This window comes from Pongo pygmaeus, chromosome 13 (assembly GCF_028885625.2).
Source record: "Pongo pygmaeus isolate AG05252 chromosome 13, NHGRI_mPonPyg2-v2.0_pri, whole genome shotgun sequence".
Classification (NCBI taxonomy): Eukaryota; Metazoa; Chordata; class Mammalia; order Primates; family Hominidae; genus Pongo; species Pongo pygmaeus.
The window spans coordinates 90,919,811-90,940,632 of NC_072386.2; the positions used below are offsets into that span (position 1 = coordinate 90,919,811).

The window sequence follows — 20,822 nt, forward strand, 5'->3', positions numbered from 1 at the left end:
TACTGAAAATCTTTTACACATAAGAATTGATCTCTAATTTAAATGAAATTATCATAGTTAGTAGATATAATTTATTATGTACCTAATTTATACTGGTCATTTTACTGTTTGTAGTTAGAAAGATATCTAAAATATATGCATCTTTAAAGTTCTTGTGATATAGTAAAGGCAGATAACCAACTTCTAACAATGTAGAAATTGATTATTGCTATAAGTGTAGTACAGTTTAAAAGTGCAATGGGAATTCAGAAAAGTTGAGATTAATCTTTGGTGGGGAACAGTGGGAATCTGTGAAATGTCATGGAAGAAGTGGAACTTGAGTGAACCGTGAAGGATGAACAGGAGTCAGAAGGATATCTAAGGAGGATAGGAGAGCATGAGCATAGACACGCACACAATGTTATGACAGGATGTGTCAGAGAAAGGTAAGGAATCCTTTGGGCTGGAGAATAGGAGGCTTAAGAGGTAGAAGTAGAAGGCAAGGCTAGAAAGATAGCTTGGGGCCAGATTGTGTAGAGTGTTGAATGCTATGCTACTCTAGGGAATTTAGACTTTATTTGTGGGCAGTGGGGAATCATTAATATATTTGAAAAAAGCAAGGCTACAAAGTTAACCATTTGAAAGAATGATACCTGGCAGGAATATTGTGCATATTGTATACATTGGAATGGAGGCAGGGATGTCAGTTAGGTAAAGTCAAAAGGAATAGACATCTTAGATATGAGAGACAGAGAGTTAAAAATGACTTAAGTCTTCAAGCTCAGATGACTTAGATGATGAATTCTGTTCACAGAACTAAGGATATTAGATAGGTAAAGGTGTTTGGAATAAAGTAAGGGAGGAGTTGATGGTGGAGATGATTGATTATATTTTAGAGTTTGAGGTGCTTGTGGAACTCATCCAGGTCACTTTGTTTAGTATAAATTTGTGAGTCAGTCTTTGGATATAGAGGTGATAACTGAAGCCACAAGAATGAATGAGAGAGAGTATTGTCTGTTATAATAGCTACTGGCCACATGTAGCTATTTAAATTTAAATTAAAATGAAATCAGCTTGGATAACATGGTGAGACCTTGTCTCTAAACAAAATTAACCCGTGGTGGTGGTACGCGATGTGGTCGCAGCTGCTCGGGAGGCTGACGTGGGAGAATGGCTAGAGCCCAGGAGGTTGAGGCTGCAGTGAACTGAGATTGCACCACTACACTTAAGCCTGGGCGACAAAGCGAGACGCTGTTTTGGGAAAAAAAAAAAAAAAAAGCATACTAGCCCTATTTCAGATGTTCAATAGCCAGATATTACCAGTGACTACCATATGGGACAGCACAGATATAGAACATTTTCAGAGTTGAAGAAAGTTCTGTTGGATGCACTATTATTTAGAAAGGAGAGAAGGCCCAACTTGGGATGAAGCAGAAAGAGGACTGAGAGGAAGAAAATCAAGAAGAGTACACAGAAGCTACAAGGGAAAGGATGGCCAGTAGCTTAAAAAACTACAGAAAGGTATGAGAAGACAAGGACTAAACTATGCTTGAATTTGAAGACAAGGGGATCATTGACAATCTTGGACCAAGTTTCTTCCATGAAGGATGAAAGATGAAACCCAAATTGTAAAAGTGTTCTCATAGGAAATAGAGGTTAAAAGGTAACTCTATTTTTATTGTGTTTATTTTTACCTCATTTGCTTTTATTTTTTTTTTTTTGTTCTCACGGCATTTATAGGAGGCCCTTAGTAAATATCCACATCTGCAACACACAGCCAAGATTGGGTAGGTAAGGCAGTGATCTGGGGATGGAGGCTACAAAATGAAAAGCAGGAACACAGCACCAGCAAGAAGCTGGAAAGATTGGAAGATAGTGCTCAGTAAGAAATGTCTTTTAAAACTTAGCTCTTAGAGAAGAGTGCTTGTGAAATGGAGCATTTGTATGTCTAGAATAGCTGCTGAATTAGAGCTTTTCTTGGGCTGTTGGAAAACCTGTGGTAAATATTGAAATTGGAGTGTTAGAAGCTCTGTTGTAGATGTTGAAGTCATAAAGGATATGATTGAGCATGAGTTGTATGGGAGATGGGTATGTGACATTTAGAAAACATGTATCTATGATATATAAAGAGAATAGTATAATAAACCTCATTTACCCAGTACCCACCTTCAACAGTTGTCAGCATTGTCATTCTTTGTGTATACTTCCACCCGTGTGATTATCATTATTCTCATTTTATGGTTTTTAAAGGTGTAATTTATAGCACTGAAATGCACAAATCTTGACCAATGAATATACTTCACATATACCACATCTTATAATTGATACCATTTCCACCTGCACAGGAAGTTTCTTTGTGGTATATGACATTTTAATGTGACCATTTTGATTCAAAGATATGCTCATACAGCCTATAATCTAACTATACCACCCTTTTTATTATTATGAAGACATTCTCACTTTGTTCCTGAGCTCCACCTTGTCCCAACCCCCACCCCATCTTTGGTCTCATCCTTGAGCCTTATTAGTCTCTCCTCCTGCTGCTGGCCAGGGATACCTGAGATAGCGAGATATTGATATCATTTCCATTACTGGTGACTGTTTAGATATTTCACTCCAGCTCTTTTGATATGTCCTTTTAAAAACGATTTTGACAAATATACCTCATCAAAAGGAAAGACTGTGAGCCAAGCGCTAAGATCAATGAAGGAAATCAGAGAATGTCATGGAGCTTGGTGGAGAGTCATGCAGAGGATGATTAGTAGGCTCCTAAGAGAGGAAGGTACTGGGGAGCTGAGAGTGGAATGCTGGGCTGGAAGTAACAGTGGCGAGCACATGAGGGGAAAAGGGAAGGAAGGGAATCTAGGAAATAATGTGGTCTTGGTACATCAGGAAGATGAAAGGAGTATTTTCTAAGGGAGTAGTTGAGGTAGATGTACCTATTCATGTTAGAAAAGGTGTTTCTCTGGGCACAGTGGGCAGGCTAGGAAAGGAGGAATCAGGCCTGGTGTGGAGGACAGTGGAGTTTAGAATTGGGAGAGTGGGAGGCATTGGAGTGTAGGTAGGAGTTTATATAGCAGAAGATAATTCCTTAATGGAGTCCAAGCAGACTGTGGTTAGGGGAGGGATATGTTAGTGATGAAGGCTGGGGGGGTGCAGGGTAGTATAGGGGAAGCAAGACAGAATATTTTGAATTTTTTAACTGTAGAGATTTATAGAAATAATGAGCCCCAGGGTTACTGATGCAGTGTTGATATAGTTGTGGCCTCAGCGGTTTACCTTCCAGGTACATGTCTCCATTGCTACTAGCAACTCCTCATGCTTTATTTTGGTTGTACACTGTTGGACCACGACAGATAGCCAGTGGAACAAGCCTTTGCAGATAAGCCATCTGGTACTGGGTTTTTTCATAACATCATCCCTTAGAACCACAACTATCCTTTGTATTTGAAAACACTGCAGCTGGTGGTGGATTTGTTTCTGAATGCCTCTGTGGGTGAAAGGAGCCATTTGGTGACCAAATATACTTTTTATATTGTACACACACACACACACACATTGTTCAGAGACTAGCAGTTGCAGTTGTTGTTCTTGGAGCCTGTCACCACTTGGCTAAGGGCTTGTTTAGGCAGGATCATTCTGTGCTCAGTTCTTACTGTGTGCAGGTAACATCTCTGCTGTTGTTTCTGAAACCATGTTATGTTACATCTTTTGAGGCTTTTTATCTTTCCTTTTTGAAGTTGGCTAATTTACTTGGCCTGGAGAGCAGGTGCTTGGCCATTCTGCTTTTTATCTGTTTCCTACACATCTCCTAGGATCGCTTGGAGAAATAATACTGTAATGGCTAAGAGCTTGCCCTCTGGAGTCAGACTTGGTCTATGCCTAATAGCTGTGTGTCTTGATTTCTCTGAGCCTCATTGATCACATCTGTAATTAGGGACAGTAATATCTACTACCTAAGATCACTATGAATATTAAACACTATGTTACTGAGTTCATTATCAGTGTTATTATGGTTATTTTTAATACTTTTGTTTCCTAGTTTCATGTTCAATAACCTGGCTGTGCTCAACAGTCTCACCATTGGTGAGTTAGTTATCTGTCTTGCTATTTAATATTATAGTTCATAAGTGACATCAGTAGGATATTCTTTCATTTAATAGTTATTAATTGAGTGCCTTACTATGTGCCAGGTGCTTTCATATATTAATGTTATTTAGTCCTCATAACAACCAAGTTTATCCTCATTTTGCAGATGAAGAAGCTGAAACTGCAGGAGTTTTGCCCATATAGAATGGCAGAACAGCAACTGGAATTCAGACTTTCTGACCCTAAGTGCTGCTCCTTCCCTTTGTACCATGATTCTAGAATTCTTTTCTGCCTCCTTGCTTTCTTAATTACCTTCAGATATTTAATCCCCTCTGAGCTATTACTTTGGTGAACCTTAACACTTGTTCTCGAGCCTGGATCTTTTTTCAAGCACTGGTTTCACATATTCAGTTGCCTGGCGGGTCCTTGTGTTTACTTGTTTGTTTTGCCATTGCTTCAAACTTCTGGAACTACCATAGTGCCTGGAACATAATAGATGCTTAAAAAATACTTTTTGAATGACTGGAGATCTAAACTTGACCTCAGCTTACTACATTCTGTCTATGGAACCCCCATCATTAGGCTCACGTTTGGAGTCATTTTTACATAATTCTGTATTACAAGCATCTTCAATAAAGAGGACAGTTTTGTTCTACTAAACTCTTAAATGTACGGGGTTAGTGCTGGGTACCACTCTTCAAGATAGTTGTAAGTTGTTTGAATAGGGGTGGGACTGGGGAAATCTGAGCTTAAAAATAAAAGATTGGTTAATAGAGGGGAGAGGATAAACAGATGTGGGAAAGTCTACACCAAGTTGAAGCGAGGTTTCATTCAACATAAAGAAAATCTGATGGTATTAGAATGAACTGTATTATGAGTTCTGGAAGTGTTCAAGTAGACATAGGCTTTGAGGGTTATAAAACTAAAGAGATTCCTTTATCAAACCAGATGGCCTCCAAGGACCCTTCCAGATCTGAGTTTCTGAGCTCATTCACTTTCCAAAACATCTTCAAACCATTTTTATTTTTTCTGTGTGTCTAGTGTCTACTCCTACTGCTGAGATTTAGCTTAGCTTTTTGTTGCTACGAGTTTGGATTATGTGCTAACCTTCTTTATTTTTTTGAGACACAGTCTTGCTTTGTTACCTAGGCTGGAGTGCAGTGGTGCGATCTCACCTCACTGCAACCTTCCACCTCCTGGGTTCAAGTGATTCTTGTGCCTCAGCCTCCCGAGTAGCTCGGCCTCCCGAGTAGCTCGGCTTACAGGTGTGCACCACCATTCCCAGTTAATGGATTATGTACTAATCTTTTAATTGGTCACCTGATATATATATATATATATATATATATATATATATATATGGTCTTCCTAGTTCCCCTGCCCCATTATCTTATATGCTGGCATACAATTAATTATTTTAATATCTTTATTGAGATGCCATTTACATGCCATTAAGTTCACCTGTTTAAAGTGTGCAATTCAGTGGTTTTTAGTATATTTACAGAGTTGTAAAAGTGTTATCATAATCTAATTTTAGAACATTTTCTGCACCCTTAAAAGAACCTCCATACCCATTATTGTCAGTCACTCCCCATTTGCTTAACCACCAGCTCTAGGCAACTACTCTCAACTAATTTTCACGTAAAACCCGGCTTTCTTTGTACTGCTCTTCAAAAGGCCTTTAGTGAGTGAATTCGTTGTCCATATGATGAAGAAAACATGTCTCACCTAGAATTCAAATTTTTCCATAATCTAGTTTCAGCCTGCTTTTCCAACTTTGACATATACCCTTCCCCAGTCTGAATGTATCACTCTACCTAGGTTGCTACTGTTTATTCTTCAGAATGCCGTGTGTATTATACCTTCCCTTTGGCTTCCACCATTCCTCTGTCTAAATCTATTTATGCTTTGAGTCTTAACTTGAGTCCTACCCTATCAATAAATCCTTTAGCCTACAGTGAGTTCTCCTTTCAGTTTGAACTTCCATAGCACCCAGTGTTATAAAACCATCTTTTGTCATTTAATTGTAAACTGCCACATGGGACCCCTTCCCCTTGTGTTATTCAGCTTTTTGTGTATATACGCTGATTTTCTAAATAGACTATAAGCTTCTTGAGGGCAAGGACCATGCATGCTTTTTTTAAAAAAATATTCTCTGTAGCTTAGCTGAGCATGTAGCTATGCCCAGAAATAGTATGTACGTTTAATGGGATGAATAAAGTTGGCATTGCGCGGAATATTAGACTCTGTGAATTTGGATGTTGGCACAGGTTTCAAAGCCTTATTAGACATGTTCATGTTTTATATAGCTTCATTTTGCCTACAGCTTGATACCACATTCTTTCATTAATTCATTCAGTATATGTTTATTGGTGCCATACTTTTTCTATTAATTTCTCAAAACCTTGTTTTTAATTTGGTTAACTTTCTCTGACTGCTTTCACCTAGCTGAGTTCTCTGATAGCTTTCAGCTCTGCATTATTCTTGAAATTCTTTGCTGTTTAAAGAACTTTCTTATGGTAGATTAGTACATTACCACAGCCTCTACAGACCTGCACAGTCCTATTACTAGGACTTTATCCTTATAGGACTTATTATCATAGGTTGGTGCATAACGTTATTCTCTATTGTCCCATTGTTATACCCTTTCATGACCAGGTTCTGAGAAATGCTATGGGAGATGACCACTTTCCTCAGTTCACTTATGGCCTGATTGGGAATGTAGAGTGGCATTTTTAGTTTGAAACTGTAGCAAGAAAAGTATATTTGATTTCAGTTATTTGGCTTCTGATAAACTATTTCTCATCAAAGCTAAATTACTTTAGGAAAGTCTTCTGCTTGGATCACAAGTATTAATAAATAAAAGATGTGATAATTAAGTTTTGACCTCTGTTAGGAAACACAGGATAGGACTACTGCAGACAGTCCAGTTCACTAAGGAATTCAAGATGGAAACCTTTATTGGATAATAATTTTGTCAATGGAAAACAACAAAGATGCAATTTATAACTGTTTTTTTCTCCCTTTACCAGGAGAAAATTAGAATTTATTCATTTAACAAACATTTGTTGAGCACGGAACAATACTTGGTAATACTTATTTATTAAGTACTTATTGTTTACCAGGCATTTTTCTAAGTTCTATACACACTTACATACTTAATACACTAAATATACTATCTCATTTAGGCCTCAAAACAACCCTACAAGAAGTAGACATCACTATCATCTTCATTTCTCAGATTAAGAAACTGAGGGCCAGAAATAGTTAAGTAACTGCCTTTGGGTCACACAGCTAGAGAGTGTTGTAACCAGAATTCAAACCTAGGCAGTCTGACTCTAGAGCTGTGTTCTTAGCCATTATATGTACTACATTCTAAATGTTAGGAGTTATACAGAAACGAATAACACAAGCAGCTAGATTATTAAGGAGCTCACAGTCTTATGGTAGAGGCTGACTTAAAAAACCCAAATAGCAATAAAACAGGCAGTATTGTGAGTGTTATAATAGAGGAGTAAGTGCTCAGGATCATAGCAGCCCAAAAGAGGGCTTGATTTCTTTTGCCATGGCAGAATTATAGTCTGGGAGCTGGAGGAGACCTTAAGCCCTTTGACGACAGGATATGTTTTCATTTTTGTATTCCCAGCACCTAGCAGAGTACCCAGCATGTACAAAGTGATCAGTAGATGATAAATTAGTGATCTGTTTTACACTTTCCATTATGATAGCTACTAGGCTGGTGTGGCTATGAGCACTTGAAATGTGGCTAGTCAGAATTTAGATCTTTTGTGGGTGTAAAATATCAGAATTTGGAGACTTACTTTAAAAAGTAAAAATATCTCAATTTTTAATATTCGTAGTATGTGAAAATGGTATTTATTGGCTATATTGGATTAAAATATATGATTAAAATTAATTTACTTGTTTCTATTTACTTTTTAAAATCTGGGCTACTAGAAAATATAAAATTACATATGTGTCTTGTACTATACCTATGTTGGGTAGTGCTGGTCTCATTCATTTCCCTCAGAGAGAAGAAGTGATTTGAATGAGGTCACAAAGCAGTAAAGACATTTTTTAAATTGAGAATTTATATGTTAGGTTCCCTGACTTTTAGATGTGTTCTCTTTCTAGGCACAAATTAAATTAGCACAATTTAAATATATACACTTTGAGGAAAAATAATATCATTTTGGTCTGATTTCTCTCTGCTTTAGTTCTACTATCACTGACCTTAATAATCATTAAGGTTTTTTTCTGTCTATATGTAAATTTTGATCCTCAGAAAATCCGCATTTTTGATTCTCAGGGTTTTTTTACACTTGGCACCTCTATTCTCACTTCTCCCTTGATCTTCCTCTTCATCTTCCCCATACACATACATAGAACTCACTATTTCATTCCTTTTTTTTCCATTAACATTAAAAAATTGTATTAATATCTTTTATTTGTGTTTTGGGGAGATAGGCCCTGTGATGTTACATGATGTGCTATATAAATAGCTGGTTGTTTTGGTGGTATTGTACATGCATTTGTTATCTCCTTTAGTCCTCTCAAAACTGCATGAAGTATAGGCCCTATTATTCTGAATTTATAGTTATGAAGTCTCAGGTTTAAGAGGGTAGTATGCTGCAGGTACGGCTATAGTGCACAGAATCTGTTAGCTAGAACTGTGTAAGATAGAAATGGCAGGAAGCCTGGGGATTTTTCCTGCACATGGACAGGCCTGTAAATATTGCGGAATTCTGGGTCCTTTGAGCTTAGGATTAATGTATTGGTGCATATACCAAAGAAAGTACAAAAATCCATTCCCAAATTTATTTATGTATGTGTGTGTGCATATATGAGTGTGTGATGTATATATAGAGAATGAATGAGTGAATGAATCTGATTGATTTTGAAGACCAAGTTCCTATGTTTTCATCTTTCCTGACCCGTTCCATCTCTCCTTCCTGACTCTTCATTTTCTTCACTTCAGTTCAGTTCAAATCATTATACTTAAGTCTGAGCAGATGTTCATCAACATGTTGACAGTGTTTTATTTTTGGAGAGCGAGATCTCAGGTTATTTTGAATTTCTTTTTTAACCTCTATATTACTTGAATTTTTAAAATAATGACCATATACTAAGAAAAACTATATGAAAAGAGCAGCAAAGCTATTTTCACTTGGGAAAAAAATCATGCTTGATAATTTTCATTCCAAAAATAAACCTTTAACCCTAAAATTTCAGAATCCCTTAATTTGCTCTCTGTCATTCAGGTTCTTTGGCCTCAATTTCATAGCCCTCAAATAAATGATTAAGTTCATTCCCCAAAAGCCAATTCTGTGTACACCATCTGTCTGTCACAGAGGTGAACTTTCTTCTAGAGCATTTATTTCTTTAGCAAAGGTGTTTAGTTTTCTTTGCCAGATTGTTTTTAAACAACAGTAACTCCTAGCGGTCACATTCTGCAAATATTTTTAAATGTTTTGAATCTAAACAGTTTGCCTGCTGTGTTTATGGCATAATAGGAATTAGAAGAGACCCTGGATCTTATCTAACCCCTTATCTGATAAATTTTCTTTTCAAATTGCCAGTAGGTGGTTGACAGCGGGTGAATTCATTTGCTGTTTCAGAACATTTGAAAAGTCCTTATTTTTCAGCTTGCGTTTCATTATTGAACGATCTGGTTTATGTTCTTTTAAGATGCTAGTGATCAAAGAGAAGATGTTTATATTGGAAACCACATGCCTTGCCCTGAAAACCTCAATGGTTACTGCATCCATGGAAAATGTGAATTCATCTATTCTACTCAGAAGGCTTCTTGTAGGTAAGTGAGTGCTTCCAGATCAGTGGTGAGCATTTTTTTTTTCATCAATGGTTGTTGCTCTATAGAAGGGAATGAAATGTAGACTAAATATTACCAAAAAGTAGTGTTTATTTGCAGTAGACAAGTAAAAAACAAATCAGCAGCATCATTTGGAAAAAAAAACTGGCAAGTAATATGCAGAAAACAAAAGTCAATTTTTTTTTTTTTTAGGGCTTTGAGATTATGGGCTTAACATTTTAAATATAATACTACACATTTTTAATATAAAAAATAAATGTGCCACATTCCAACACTATTTTGGTTTTTAGGCAATCTGTCACAAGGTGGTTGAGGGACTAAAGACTGTATTAAGAACAGAGAACATGTAACTCAAATAAAATATGTGCTAAAATAGATTTCTAAAAATAAGGGGATGGGGACGAAGAACCTGGTGTGAATTGAGAAATGAAAATGGAAAGGGCGTAAATCCTTAAATCCCTGATTCCAGAGAGGTTATGTTGTTCAAGGTCAACAGCAAGTTAGAAATAGAGCCGGGAAAAAACTAAGTCTCAGACTTTCCGATACCCTACCTAATGATCTTAGTGTTTTTTGCTGCTCTTGCCTGTCTGCGGATACACCTTTTTGCGGCTGCTGCTAGGAGCTCATCATCTGCTTGATGTTGGTCTAGTTAGCCAGGTGATGTTTCTATAGACAAGGGGACATTGCTGTCATTTTGCTCACCCTTGCCTCCTGGAGTTTGACCAGATCCTTTTTTTCCTTTCTTAGTCAAAACATCAAAACATGGAGAAATACTATACTTTTCTTTTGTTCGGTCCACCTAGAAGCCAGTGTATCTTTCTTTCCAAAAAAATAAGAGGAAGCAATTGGAAATCCAGTCTCTTGGGTCCTTCTACTTCTTTAGCTCCCTGCTCCTGATTTTTTTCCCCTGCTTTTCTCCTGCTTAAAAAAGAAGAAACAAAACAAAACACTGTAAACTGTTAATGGTTGAATAGTTCTTCGTTAAGACATCTGCTTTTTCCTGATCGAAAGTTCTCCTTGTCTTTGAAGGAGCTAGCCTTCTCTTCTTTTTTTGTCAACATTTAAAAAATCCAGCTGTACGAATGGTAACAGGCCAGGTTTTTGTTTTTTGTTTTTTGTTTTTTTTTTGAGATAGTCTTGCTCTGTCGCCCAGACTGGAGTGCAGTGGTGCGATCTTGGCTCACTGCAACCTTGGCTTCCCAGGTTTAAGCGATTCTCCTGCCTCAGCCTCCTGAGTAGCTGGGACTGCAGGCACGTGCCACCATGCTTGGCTAATTTTTTGTTTTTTTGTTTTTTTGAGATGGAGTCTCGCTCTGTCACCAGGCTGGAGTGCAGTGGTGTGATCTCGGCTCACTGCAACCTCCGCCTCCTGGGTTCAAGTGATTCTTCTGCCGTGGCCTCCTGAGTAGCTGGCACTACAGGCATACGCCACCATGCCCAGCTAATTTTTGTGTTTTTAGTAGAGACGGAGTTTCACTATGTTGGCCAGGATGGTCTTGATCTCTTGACCTCATGATCTGCCCACCTTGGCCTCCCAACGTGCTGGGATTACAGGTGTGAGCCACCGTGCCCAGCCTAATTTTTTGCATTTTTAGTAGAGACAGGGTTTTGCTGTGTTGCCCAGGCTGGTCTTGAACTCCTTAGCTCATTAAATCTGTGCGCCTCAGACTCCCAAAGTGCTAGGATTACAGGTGTGAGCCACTGCTCCTGGCCCAGGCCATTTTTTAAACTAAATCTTACAGTGGGCTCTTCATGTTTGTCCTACAGTGGCATGGATAGCTTGATAGAAGTTTGGATCTTGTCCTCTTAGGATGGTGCGTCTTTCAAGATACTTAAATGAAGGATGAGAGAGAGGATCATGTTCTGGTAATGATGTGATACAAGGTCATTTTCTAGTATTTTACTTACTGAAAGTAAGAGGATTGAATGGTGTACAGGTTAAAGGCTTTGAAATTGGATACACTGACTTGACCAATTATTGGCTGTGTGTTCTTTGGAAGTTACGTAAAATATCTAAGCCTCATTTTCATCTTTCTTAAAGTAGAATAGTAATAGTACCTATCTCATGTTGTTAAAATTAAGTAAGATAATATATGTAAAGTGCTTAGCCTGATACCTGGTCAATGTACTATGTACTTAGTGAATAGCAGTTGATATTATTAGACTCTAAGCCCGTTAGTCAGGGGCTCTTTGTTTTGTTAACCACTGTTTTCCCTGTGGCTAGTATAGGACCTAGCCCAGTAGGTACTCAGTAAATATTTTTTGAACGACGTGTGATGATGATAAATTTTTAAGAGGAGTATCTTAAATGCTAAAGAATCCCTTTTCTGCACAATTATAACTCCTTAAAAGCAGTTGATCTTTTTCTTTTGTCTGAGTCTGTGCAGTGTCTATAGGAATCAGGCCATGATATCTTGTGCACTTCTGCTAGTAGGTAGGTGTGTTTGCATAGCAGTAAACAGGCAAGGATAAACAGCTTTTAGCCACAGTCCTATTGTTAGGTTAAAGTCTTCTAGCATTATGGTACCATTGATTTTTCGTTTTGTTTTTGTTTTGAGATGGAGTCTTGATCTGTCACCCAGGCTGGAGTGCAGTGGCGCAATCTTGGCTCACTGCAACCTCCACCTCCCAGGTTCAAGCGATTCTCCTGCCTCAGCCTCCCAAGTAGCTGGGATTACAGGTGTGTGCCACCATGCCTGGCTAATTTTTCTATTTTTAGTAGAGACAGGGTTTTGCCATGTTGGCCAGGCTAGTCTCAAACTCCTGACCTCAAGTGATCCACCTGCCTCAGCCTCCCAAAGTGCTGGGATTACAGGCGTGAGCCACTGCACCTGGCCTGATTTGTTTTTTGATTGATTGATTGGTTGATTGACTTATTAATGCCAAATTCTCCCTGATATTGGGGTGTCAAATTCAACTATGACAGAGATCCAGGGATCTTGCCTTTAAAAAGCATACAACCTGGTGGAAGAGACTGACAAATAAGTAATTATAATATGGAAAATGCTATCATACACAGGTATACATGAGACGATTTGGGACTTCAGAAAAGGCACGTCAGCCTGAAGATGGGTGGGGGACATTGTTGGAGGAAGGGTCAGGTCTTATAGGAACATTTGGGCCATCCCAGGAACTTGGCTTTTATTTTAAAGGCAGTGAGACACCATTAGAGGATTTTAAGTAGCAATGATGCAATCAAATCTGAAAGCCACTCTGGTGACATTGTGGAAAGTAGATTAGAAAATTTAGGAGACTTAGTAAGAAGTAAGGGCCTGAATTAAGTGTAAAGCAGTTGTGAGGCTGAGAAAATAAATGGATTGCAGAGAGATCATTAGGTGGTTGAACTCACAGATGTCGGTGACTGACCTGTTAGGTTGGATATGAGCACGAGAACCTGGGGGTTTGGTGAAGGTTAGTGGGATGAAGAGTCAGGAGAGTCTCCTGGGTTTCTGGCTAACACAAGATTGAGTGGGAAATGCGTTGGGAAGAGGGAGAAGGTTTGAGGGAAAATGATATATTCAGTTTGATGTGCTTGGTCTAAGATGCCTGTGGGATATCCGCTTACAGATGTCTAGTGGGCTGCTGGATATATTTTAGTTTTGGAACTGATGAGGGAGATGTGATTGAAGACATACATTTGAGAATCATTCCCTCTCTAGCATATCCATTTTACTTTCTACCTAGCAATTCTTCTATCCCACTAGCCCTCCCATTTATTGATCTTATCACCTTTTCAGTGTCTCTCCCTGGATATTCTCTTCCCCTCGTTAGTGAAAATTCCATGGCCAGTCATTGTAGTTCCTTTTGCATTTGAATCCTACATTCCTCTATTGCTTCATCATACTCACTTGCCAAAACTGTAGTCCTGGTTCCTCCCAGCTGTCCACCCACTGCATACCTATACATGCAGCTGATCATGGCTGTCAGTGAAAAGCACACCACTGGTTAACTTGTCTCACTGACATACCTATCGGTCTCAAGGTGGGCCCTTTATGCTGCCCCGGCAGTCATTCTATACCTGCAGTTTATTCATTCTCCTCCTCTCCTGTAGGATTTCTTTGTACCTTCTCCTCTCTCCTCAGATTAGCAGTACCTCCTCTCTCATCCTCACTCTTGCCTGTTGATCTTCTTTCCAAGTTCACTGAGAAAATGGAAGCAATATGAGAACCTGCACACACTTTCACTATCACCTACCAGCAATCCTCACCCTGTTTCTCTGTATCATAGAACTTGATATCAGTATATCTCATATATATTGATAAACTTTTATTTATTCCATCTTGGAAAAAAACTCCTCATTCTCATTCCCACCAGTTACTGTCCTGTTTGTTTCCTTTCCTTCATAGAACTCGAAAGAGTTGTCTAAAGTCTATTTCCAGTTCCTTACTTCCCATTTCTCTTGAACTCACCCCAACAAACTTTTGTCCCTAACACTCCACTGAGACTGTTCTCATTTCTAAATTCAGTGGTCAGTACTTAGTCTCAAATTACTTTTGAATGATCAGTGCATTTGACACAGTTGATCACCCCCTCCTGTGTGATACGCATTCTTCACTTGGTGTCAAGAATTATACTGTCTCTTGTTTTTTTTCCTACTTTGCTGGACGTTCTAGTTTTCTTGGCTGCTTCCCCCTTTGCTCCCTGACCTCTCAATGTAGTAGTGTACCCGGGTTCAGTCCCAGTCCTCTTCCCTTAGAGATTCTGTCCAGTCTCAGGGCTTTCCATGACATATGCTAATAACTCCTGATTTACATAAATCCCAGACTTCTTTACTGAATTTGAAACTCGTAGATCCATATGCCTCCTTTACATTTCCACATGGATGTCTGACACCTCAATCTCAACAGGACTAAAGCCGATCTCCTGATCTGCTCTCCCTCCCTAAACCTGCTTTACCTGCCACCTTCTTCATCTCAATTGATTCCAACTCTATCTTTTCAGTTGCTCAGACAAAACACCCTCTGATGTATCTCTGACTTCTCTTTCTTATCCAATCAGCTGGGAATTCTGTTTCAGAATATCTCCAGAATTTGATTACTTCTCACCATTGCCAGTGCTATTCCTAGGGCAGGCCAATGTTTCCCTGGGATTTTTGCAGTAGTCTCCGTGATTGTATTCTACAGTCCATAATCAAAACAGCAGACAGAGTGAGTGCCCCCGCCTTTTTTCTTTTCTTTTTTTTTTTTTGAGACAGGGTCTCACTCTGTTGCCCAGGCTGGAGTGCAGTGGTGTGATTTCAGGTCACTGCAGCCTCCACCTCCTGGGTTCAAATGATTCTCATGCCTCAGCCTCCTGAATAGCTGGGATTACAGGCGTGTGCCACCACACCCGGATATTTTTTGTATTTTTAGTAGAGATGGGGTTTCACCATATTGGCCAGGCAGATTTTTGCATTTTTTTATAGAGACAGTTTCATCATGTTGCACAGGCTGGTCTCGAACTCCTGACGTCAGGTGATCCACCTGCCTTGGCCTCCCAAAGTGCAGAGTGAACCTTTAAAAATAAAAGTCAGTTCATATCATTCCTCTGCTAAAATCCTTCCAGTGGTTCCTTCATCTCACTAAGTGCAGAAGGCCCTACACAGTTTTGTCTCTTCACCTCTCTGTCTGGCTCTCTTCTCCCTCACCCCCTCCTCTCCAGCCACACTTGCTGTTCTTGGGCATGCCATGCATGCGTGGATGCTCCCACTTAGGGGACTTGCACTGGCTCTTCCTTTGCCTGGTATGCTGTCCTCCAATTGTTTGCATGGCAGACTCCTCACCTCCTTCAAGTCTTTACTCATGTGTCACTTTCTTAACCTACCCGGATTGCCTTATTTAAAATTGCAACCCTCCCTTCCTGCAACTTTCCTGGCTCATACCTGGTGTTCGCAGTTTCCCTTAACACCCCACACCCCACATCCCCTGTAGTACATATCACCTTCTAACATAACCATTTAATTCACTTACTTTGTTTATTGACACTCTTCTCCCCGTAGCTGGTAAGCAGGCCAGGGATCTTTATCTGTTCTGTTCACTGATACATCCCAAATGCTCACCACAGTAGGTGGCACATAGCAGGTGCTCAATAATTGTGGTAAATGGATGTGTGAATGAATTCACACGTGAGACAGTGGGAGTGAATGGGATTGCCTTTGGAAGGTGTTTGGGATGAAAATAGAAAGTGGAGGACTGAATCCCTGGATCTGCCTTTAATCAGTAACAGAAGAAGAAGTAATAACCTAGAATTTAGTACTCTAGGTATTAGGAGAGTGTATTAGTCTGTTTTCACTGCTAATAAAGACATACTCAAGACTGGGCAATTTACAAAATAAAGGGTTTAATTGGACTTACAGTTCCACATGGCTGGGGAGGCCTCACAATCATGGGGGAAGGCAAGGAGGAGCAAGTCACATCTTACCTGGATGGCAGCCGGCAAAGAGAGGGCCTGTGCAGTGAAACTCCAGTTTTTAAAACCATCAGATCTCGTGAGACTCATTTACTATCACAAGAACAGTGCAGGAAAGACCTGCCCCCATAATTCAATCACCTCCCACTGAGTTCCTCCCACGACACTTGAGAGTTGTGGGAGTTACTATTCAAGATGGGATTGGGGTAGGGCACAGCCAAACCATATCAGATAGTATAACCAAAAGTCAGTTGGAGAAAATAATACCCAGGGAGAACTGCAGGGATGATATATGGCCTATTGGTTCTTTTTGATACACTGATTTTAATCTTTGGCTTAAGCCAAACCATTAGAGAGCTGCATATCTAGGACATTCTTACAGCTCCTTATGGAACTGTTTTTATTTTACTGAGCTTTGACTATTGGCCATTAGCCTACCATGAAGGACATTATTTTAAAAATCCCATGAGACTTCATTATATCATTGAATTTACTGCAGCTGTGTTGTTGAGGATAATGTTCTTTATGTTGGAAGGTGCCCTCTTTGAATGAGGACCAATGAGATTAAGTTCCCTTAAGTTTCATAACAGTAATAACTGTGCTTCTTTTGAATGACTTGTTTGATTTGATTTTATGGAGATTGTATTTTGTGTCAACTGTCCTCCCTCCCTCCTTCTCTCCCTCCCTCCCTCCCTCCCTCCCTCCCTCCCCTCTCTCCCTCCCTCCCCTCCCTCCCTTCCTCCCTCCTTCCTTCCTTCCTTCCTTCCTTCTCCATTGGTGTTTAATATATGCACAGAGTTGTGCAACCATCACCACAATCAATTTTAGTACATTTTCATCTCCTCAGGAGGACACCTCATACCCTTTAGCTTTTACTCCCAAATCTCCTCATGCTCCCTAGCTCTAGGCATCTGCTAATTTATTTTCTATCTCTATAGACTTACCTATTTGGGATAGTTAATTGAACTATATAGTATGGGGTCTCCTGTGTCTAGCTTTTTTCACTTAGCGTAATATTTTCCAGGTTCATCCATGTCATAACACATATCAGTACTTCATTCCTTTTTTGTGGCTGAATACTATTCCATTGTATGGATAACACCACATGTTTTTAATCTACTCATCATTAGTCGATGAAAATTTAGGTTCTTTCTACTTTATGGTTATTATGAAAAATGCTGCTCTGAATGATCATTTGCAAGTTTTTGTGTGAACATGTTTTAATTTCACTTGGGTGTAAAGCTTAGTGGTAGAATTGCTGGGCCAAATGGTAACCCAGTGTTTAACATCTTGAGGAACTGCCAGACCGTTTTCCAAAGTGGCTGCATCATTTTACATGCCCTGCAGTACCTTTGACAACACTTGCAATTATCTGACTTTTTGATTTAGGCCATCTTAGTAACTGTAAAAACTGGCATATATGGTGGCTTTGATTTTTATTTCCATGATGGCTAATGATGTTGAGCATCTTTTCATTTGCTTATTGGCTATTTGTATATCTTCTCTGGAGAAATGTCAGTACACATCCTTTGCTATTTTATTTTATTTTTTGGCTATTATTGAGTTGTATTAGTTATTTATATATTCTAGATATATGTCCCTTATCAGATATATGGAACTTACATTTTTTTTTCCATTTTGTGGGTTGTCTTTTCACTTTCTTGATAATGTCCTTAAGTACAAAAGATTTTAATTTTGATTTAGTGCTATTTATCTTTTTTGTTGTTTTTGTTGCTTTTGCTTTTTGGTGTCATATCTAAGAAATTGTTGCCTAATCTGAGGTCACAAAGATTTACTCCTATGTTTTATTCTCTTTTAAAAATTAAATTTATTTAAAAATTGACAAAATTATGTATACATATTATGTACATCATGTTTGGAAATATATATACATTGTGAAATGTCCAATCAAGCTGATTAACATATGCATTACCTCACATTGTTACCACTTTTGTGGTGAGAACACTTAAAATCCTCAGCATTTTCCAAGAATACACTGCATTGTTAACTGTAGTCACCATGTTGTACATTACATTTCTTGAACTTACTCCTCCCATCTAACTGAAATTTAGTATCCCCTGACCAACATGTCCTCAACCACCTCCTACCACACCAGTCCCTGGTAACCACTACTCTACTCTCTACTTCTATGAGATCAACTTTTTTAGGTTCCACATATGAGTGGGATCACTCAGTATTTGTCTTTCTATGCTTGGCTTATTTCACTTAATATAATGTTCTGGAGGTTCATCCATGCAAATGATAGGATTTCCTTCTTTTTTATGGCTGAATAGTATTCCATTTTGTATATATACCTCATTATTTTATCCATTTATTTGTTAATGGACACTTAGATGAAATCCATATCTTAGCTATTGTGAATAATGCTGCAGTAAACATAGTAGTGCAGATATTTCTTCAATATACTGATTTTATTTCCTTTAGTTATATACCCAGTAATGAGATTGCTGGATCATGTGGTAGTTTTATTTTTAATTTTTTGAGGAAATTCTGTATGGTTTTCCATAATAACTGTATCTTATATTTTTTTCTTCAGAGTTTTATAGTTTTAGTTCTTACATTTAGATCTGTGATCCATTTTGAGGCAATTTTTGTGTATGACACGAGGAAGAGGTCTAGCTTCATCCTTTCACATGTGGATATCCAGTTAGCACCATTTGTTGAAGAGACAGTTCTTTCCCCATTGAGTTATCTTAGCACCCTTGTCAAAACCAATTGACCATAGATATATGGGTTTATTTCTAGGCTCTCAGTTCTCTTCCATGATCCATATACCTGCCCACTGCTTGGTTTTTTTTTTGTTTGCTGGGAAGCGTACAGCCCAATGTGAAATGTACTGGGAAGTGTCTAGGAACCTCAGGGACTGGATTGGTAGACTTGCAGCACCCCTGGATTTCCCTGTTTCCCTCCTCCCACATTTCTTTTTTGTTGTTTTAGTGTGTGCTTTGTGATAAGCAGCCTCAAATTCTTTTCTTAATGAGTTGTGGGGCATTAATAAATACTATTTTTATACTTCAAATGTTTTATTAATCAGTTCTAACTGAAGGCTGGCTAATTTATACATTTCACTGCTGTCAGCTTAAAAATTTAAATTGTCTGTTAAGTGTCTTAAATATTTCTCCCTGTCAAATTATCATCAGCTGATGCAGTTGTCTTTTTATCTACTTTTAATTGGAATTCAGATAATTTCTAAGATTAGTACCTACAGCTTACCTCTTTGACTGCTTGACATTGTTTCTGTCATTAATAACTTATTTTCATCTTCCCCTTGCATCTTACATGTTTATATTTTATACACTGAAAAGTGTCTTGAATATAATTTGGTGCTATGTTCAGAGAACTGTAAATGTTTATACCTATTTTTTCAGTAGTCTAATTTTCAGGTACTTAGCCCTAAGGGATAACACTAAATATAGAAAAGTGCATATTCACCAAGATGTTTACCACATCTAATTTATAATTGTGAAAAATTGAAAATAACTGACATGTCTTAGAACTGGGAATAGATATGCTAGCTATATTACAGTCACTGGATGGAGTATTATATTTCTGTTTTGAAATTATATGTATCTATTTTGAAAAAAATGCTAAGAGAGTAGATTTTAAGTGTTCTCACCACAGACATGATAACTATATGAGGTAATGCATATGTTAATTAGCTTGATTTAGCCATTCCACAATGTCTATACATTTCCAAATATCATATTGTACGTCAGCGGTCCCCAGCCTTTTTGTTGCCAGGGACTAGTTTCGTAGAAGACAGTTTTTCCATGGACTGGGGATTGGGGGTGGGGGTGATGGTTTGGGGATGATTCAAGTGCATTACATTTATTGTGCACTTTATTTCTATTATATTACATGGTAATACTTAATGAAATAATTATACAACTCACCATAATGTAGAATCGGTGGGAGCTCTGAGCTTGTTTTTCCTGCAATTAGACAGTCCCATCTGGGGGTGATGGGAGATGGTGACAGATCCTCAGGCATTAGATTCTCATAAGGAGCACTCAGCCTAGATCCCTTGTGTGCGCAGTTCACAATAGGGTTTGCGCTCCTATGAGAATCTAATGCCAGTGCTGATCTGACAGGAGGCGGAGCTTGAGTGGTAATGTGAGTGATGGGGAGTAGCTGTAAATACAGAGAAGCTTTGCTTACTTGCCCACCACTCACCTCCTGCTGTGTGGCCTGGTTCCTAACAGGCCATGGACCAGTATCTGTCCATGGCCCGGGAGTTGGGGGGGATCCCTGTTGTACATGATAAATATACGTAATTTTATTTGTCAATTTTTAAGCAAATTTAATTTAAAAAGTGAAAAAAAGGAGTAAATCTTCGTGGCTTTAGATTAGGCAATAATTTCGTAGATATGACACCAAAAGCAAAAACAACAATAACAAAAAAGATATATATTAACAATATTCAGCAACTTTAAAATTAATGTGATATAACTTAGGTGAAAGAAGCACCATGTAGGCATATCAAAAAGACAGTAGGGAAATAGACAAATGACATTTT

General features: G+C 38.5%; 1 protein-coding gene across 1 annotated transcript in view; it reads left to right on the forward strand.

The window, feature by feature from the left end:
- Nucleotides 1-20,822, forward strand: part of TMEFF1 (transmembrane protein with EGF like and two follistatin like domains 1) — a 101,064-nt gene that overhangs the window by 74,895 nt on the left and 5,347 nt on the right. Inside the window, exon 8 of the mRNA XM_054502129.2 lies at nucleotides 9,757-9,880. Coding sequence (XP_054358104.1) covers nucleotides 9,757-9,880 — 124 coding nt within the window. The remainder of the gene's footprint in view (nucleotides 1-9,756; nucleotides 9,881-20,822) is intronic.